This window comes from Sinohyriopsis cumingii, chromosome 14 (genome assembly GCF_028554795.1).
Source record: "Sinohyriopsis cumingii isolate HCF-2022 chromosome 14, ASM2855479v2, whole genome shotgun sequence".
In the NCBI taxonomy this organism is placed as follows: domain Eukaryota; kingdom Metazoa; phylum Mollusca; class Bivalvia; order Unionida; family Unionidae; genus Sinohyriopsis; species Sinohyriopsis cumingii.
In genome coordinates this window covers 117,549,901-117,555,619 of record NC_142974.1, presented here as the reverse complement: position 1 = coordinate 117,555,619, position 5,719 = coordinate 117,549,901, and the positions used below count along the sequence as shown (strand labels likewise).

General features: G+C 32.8%; 1 protein-coding gene across 1 annotated transcript; it reads left to right on the top strand.

Annotated features, from left to right (window-relative positions):
* The first annotated feature begins 1,128 nt into the window (after positions 1-1,128).
* LOC149784684 (uncharacterized) lies at positions 1,129-5,182 on the top strand. Its single transcript, XM_089932724.1, has one exon. The coding sequence runs from the start codon at positions 1,277-1,279 to the stop codon at positions 1,946-1,948; it is 672 nt and encodes a 223-aa protein (XP_089788850.1). The 5' UTR covers positions 1,129-1,276; the 3' UTR covers positions 1,949-5,182.
* The last annotated feature ends 537 nt before the right edge of the window (positions 5,183-5,719 follow it).

Here is a 5,719-nt window from a genome sequence, read left to right as displayed (position 1 = left end):
GGCTTTTCCTTGATCATTGCTATTTATAGGATCATTACAATTATGCAAATTTATTAACATTGCCAACATAATTTCAGGTCTCGGCAATGCTTTATATATAAATCTCGGGGTTGTACTAGTTTATGTCTGTCTCTATATTTGTTGTGTTTCGCCCTAGATTAGTGCGCATTCAGGTCAGCCCCTTAGTACATTGTTACCAATGTTCAGTACCGTGACGTCACCACACCTGTTCCAGTCATATTGTCCCTATACAACAACCCCACTTTCCCTTGTCCATATATAGTCTAAATATTCCCCATGTTAAATTGCCATTGTCCGTATATCGTTCCCTATTAAAAGTAAATATATGAACATACTTTTTATTATTTGTTTTCTTCTAGCCAAATGCTGCATCGATATATGTATCTAGATTAAAGGGGGTGAATCTTTTTCTTAAAGACCATTATAATATGGGAGAAAAAATATAATGTAACAAAATCTGAAAAGAAAGAAGTATTTATGTTAATTTGGGAACTGTGGAAACAAATTATTCCTCCAGTAACTAACAAATGATGTGTCATAATTGAAATGCATGTTTAATATGTTTAATATTATCATGTTATAGTATACAATGTGTTATTGTGTTGTATTTTATCCTACACTGTATTCATTGTCCCTAGACCGCTCCGGTGGCCTAGTGGTTAGAGTGTCCGCCTCGGAAGCGGAAGGTCGTGGGTTTGAACCGAGACCTAGTCATACCAAAGAGTTACAAAAATGGTACTAACAGCTACCTCGCTAGGCGCTCAACATTAACATTAGTGTTAGGACTGGTCGGCATTGAGTCAGGATAATGTGACAGAAATTCTAGGTCTCACAAATAAAGAGAAAATATAAATTGACAAATTACATCCGGACAACGAAACCAAAGAGTATTGTAAAGACAGAAATCAATATATAAAACAAAACCTAAATGAGAATTAAACATTCGAAATGCCATAAATATATGAAACAAAAATCTAATGTATAGAATAGAGAACATAGATCCCAGTCATCAAAATCTATAATCACATTTTACTGCGTTGGGCCTATCATCGTAATTTATCCTACTTTATTGATAAAACGTCAGACTATGTTATTTAACATGCCAAACGACAAGTGCTTTTATTGGACGTCGTTAATGCTGTCTGGTATGTTCTGTGTTGTTCTGATGCGTTCTCTGGTGTTTTGTGGTGAAAATGCGCGCGCTGTAACCATTATATACTTTCTAAGAATGGGGTTGCATTTCTGTTCATAATGCATGGGAGGACACCATTTGCCTGAACGTGAATCTAATGTACCAAAAGTAACCAGAGCACAAATGGAGACGCAAATAAACAATTACGACACCACATTTAATTGCGAAATTTGTAGAAAAGTGTTCACCCGGAGGTCCGATTTGTCGAGACACTCAAGAATACACACAGGTGACAAACTCTTCAAATGTGAAATATGTGGGAAACCATTTAGGCAGAGTTCTCATTTGTCAATACACTTGAGAATACACACTGGTGAAAAGCCATACAAATGTGAAATTTGTGGGAAGTTGTTTACGCAGAACTCCAGTTTGACAAGACACAGGAATGTACATACAGGTAACAAACCGTACAAATGTGAAGCTTGTGGACAATCGTTTCGCCATATGTCTAATTTGTCCGTACACTTAAGGATACACACTGGTGACAAACCATACAAATGTGAAATATGTGGGAAACTGTTTACAGATAACTCTAGTTTGACGAGGCATTTAAAGGTACATACTGGTGACAAACCATACAAATGTGAGATATGTGGGAAATTGTTTAACCAGAGCCAAAATTTGGGAACCCACTTGAGGATACACACTGGTGAGAAACTGTACAAATGTGAAATATGTGCAAAATTGTTTACTAAGCATTCTAGGCTTTCAAGACATATGAAAACACACCACTGATCAATGAGAAAATATGCGGCAAAGTGTTTGACAAAAGCTCTACTATGATAAAATGTATTAGAAAAAGGTGTTACCTGGATAGTAAACGTTTTTAACCACAGGTGCTAATATCTCATCAGCAGACATAACAGTTTACCTGTTACGTGTAACCTTAACTATAAAGTGATCTTTTTGAACAAAAATGCAGTGTTTTTGTTACAAGTGTATTCAAGTTTAATTTTTCCCTGTAAGTGATCATTTACTGTTGGTAATATCACATAATTGTTTTTTTTACATATATATCAAGTGCTTGTACACCATGAAAAAAGACATGCCCTGTCATCTTCCCTCTGTCCATTGCACTGAAATATTCTCCAAATAATTACCTTTGATCCATTTTGTAAACTTGCTTCCATCCAGAATTTGCTCACTGAACATTGGATATAAATCAAATAATTAGCCAAGTTATCATCACTGCTTTTCAAATACTGGTTTCCAGAATCACAGAAACAAAGCAGTGCCACCTAATACTCATATTTTCCAATGTGGTTTCTGCAACAGGAAATTAAAGTTGCAGTTACACCATGAAATCCAGTATTGGGCAAGGTCTGGGTTAAATTATTTAGCAGAAACTGCCAGAATTGGGTATTACCAAAATGAAGTTTTATGCTTTTAGTTTAAATTCTGTGAAGTTTACATGGGATTAATTTTTTCAGTTTTTATTATAGCACAAAGATGCTTATTCTGGTTTCTTGACAGAAAACTAATGAAAAGTTGAAAAATCAATTCCAGTTGAAATTTTTTTGCTTCAGAAAACAAAAGAATTTTTTCAGTAGTGTCTTTTAGTTTTTTCTGGCAGTTTCCGTAACATGTAAACACCAGAAAATACAAGAATCAACAACAAAACTTAGTGCTTTGTGGCAGTTTCCAATGAGCTGAAATGCTTCAAACCTTCAGATTCCTCTTGTCTTCAAAATGAAAAAGTACCATGGCCTGTATTTTTGAAATATATTTCCACTGTTAAAATTACTCATAACAGTTCTACAGAATACTATGTTTTGCAAAGCATATTCCAATTATATGCATCCAGCAAACTCAATGGAGCATGAAAAAATTCTATATGATCAATCACCTTCTTTTCCCCTGTTATGAGCAGTGCCCCACACAATTAATTTACCCATACAGTGTCATGACTGTACATGAAATGGTGTCCAATAAACTGAGCTAAAAGCTCAAATTTAGCATTAACACGTACACCACCAAACGGACAATGGAAAAAATGAAAACTTTGTGTCACTTATGCAAAACCAAACAATACTGAAGTCAAAACTTTGCATTAATTAAGTAACATATGCATTGTCTTCCCAGATTAAAATAATAAACTTTAAATCATCCATGCTTAGTTACATGTACTACACATATACATAATGAGTCTAAGAATAAACAATTCTTGCACAAATATAACTGAAATATTTTATTTAGTTTATAATGCTTTTTAAATGAATATTTTAACTCTATAATATTGTTGGATATCATTAAAGCATTTGATTGGCTTAGAAAAAAACTCCAAGAAAACCCACATTGTAGTTGTGTGAAGTGGGATGTGGAAACTTTAATAAATAACACACATTCTGCCCCTTGTAATAATTTAGTCCCTGAAATGATATAAAATTAATATGCTTAAATATATTATTTCTACCGTTTGTACTAAACAAAGTGACAGAAGCAAAATACAGCTGCTACTGATAGAAATAATAGATGATGGTGCCAAATATTTTAACATTAGTATGCAACAATAATCTTTTACCTGGAGAGCATTCACCTTTGTTATGCAGCTGCAACATGTTTTAGTTGCAATTGCATATTCATCAATTCATTGTTGATGTTCAACTTTCTTCTTGTAAATTTTAGATGAAGAATTCTTCATATCTTCCTGAAAATGTGTAGTGATGTATTTTCACTGATTGGAATACTTTTCTTATGTCTCGCTGAAATTGCTTAATATTTAAATTTCTAAACATTGTTACTGACATATTAACAGTAAAAAATAAAATGAATCAGTTGATATTATAAATCTGTTCATGGAACACAGATGGCCTGCCTCAATGCCTGAAATAACCAAGTCCAAAAAAGAAAATAAAAAAAATTAGAACAAGCTTACAAATCCAAAATTGTCTAGGTAACAAATGTTTTGTGCCTGAAGATGATAAGACTTTTTTATCTTTACTCTAGTAATATAGGTATATACACTTACCTCTCCAGAACTTCAAATTAAATTTGCTTATTAGCTGGTAAAGTCAATCAGGTTTTCTTTGTACTGTACATATGCATAAAATTAACAGATAAACATAAGCATTGGCTTAGAAAGTTGTCTATTTATTGCTGCGGAGGATGTTTTTCACATAATAAGAATAATGAAAATACGGTTGCCTTTAATTGTTATTATATGCATTGAGTAGATCTAGCAAAATATACTTTTTTTTTTCCATTTTCATTAAATTAGGTTCACTGACAAAATTAATTGCTGTAGAAATCATACCTGTTGATTGTAATGATTAGACTAATGTCTGTATTTTCTATGTAGCATTTTCTATTATTTGAAATTACACGTATTCTGTTAATCAAAATATCCATACAGTTTCTTCCAAGTAAAATCATGAACCTGAAACTGAAATTATTGATTCTTCAGTGTTCTGTTGGGGGTGGGGGTGGGTAGATGGGTGCTGTATTACAAATCTTTTTGCTAATTGCATTTTGTCATTTTGTTTTCTTTTGCTTTCTGTTCATTTTTTATGGCTTTTGCTTTACTATGTAATTATCAAAAAGTTATTATTTTTTGTGCAATTTCGTTGTTGTTTATTGTTTTATGAATGATATCTATTTAATTTACTGAAGTAGCAGTCTGATAGTGTTTGAAACGTTTGATATAAACCATCTTGTTTAATAACTTTTGAAACTCCTGATTTCTGAAAAAATGGATTTCTCTCTACTTTCAGAATAACTGTTTAACTAGTTGCAATTTTTGAAGTTGCTTATCCGATCTTTTAAAACGCATCTTTTAATACAGCCAGTCTCAATAATTATGGCACCCACCACGTACTACATTTTGTTTGAGTCGCTTTGCAGTTTGTCATGTTTTCCAGAGCGATTTTTCATCTGCCTTCGTATATCTTCTTGCTCCAGTTTAGAATGCTCTACTTTGCTTTTTCAAATACTATTATCCCAAATTTGTTTTTCGTGTTCACATCTACTTGGATCTTGCTTTGTATGTGAAACCTTGTAAATGTCTTCAGGTTTTCCCTCTCCACCTTTCTTTTTTTTCGGGGGGTGGGGGTGGGGGGGCAGAAAAATCAACAATTTATTTAAAGATTTTGTAAAGCTAGTTGCAAGTTATTTAGAATCACTTTTCAACTAAACATTTTTTTTTTCAGTCAGAGTCAAGAACTTGTTCACTGACTCTATGATCGTGTTGAAGAGTAACACAAAGTAGTGCATTTTGGTTGAACTTTATCAATGAAAAGACTAGCGTGAGGAAATAAGAGAACAAAATGTGACCAGAATGTAACACTACAAGTGTCATAGGTGATTTGTGCATAAAATATCGGTTTTTGCATGCCATGAATGAGGACATATCTAAGGAAAGCAATAAATAATGATGAATACTTTTTTAAATACTACAGAAACTAATAGAAGAATACAATAAGGCACCTAATGTTTCAGAACGAATTTAAAAGTGTTAATTTAAAATATAAAATAGAAAGCCATGCGCCACAAATATTTTGTATTCTTTAT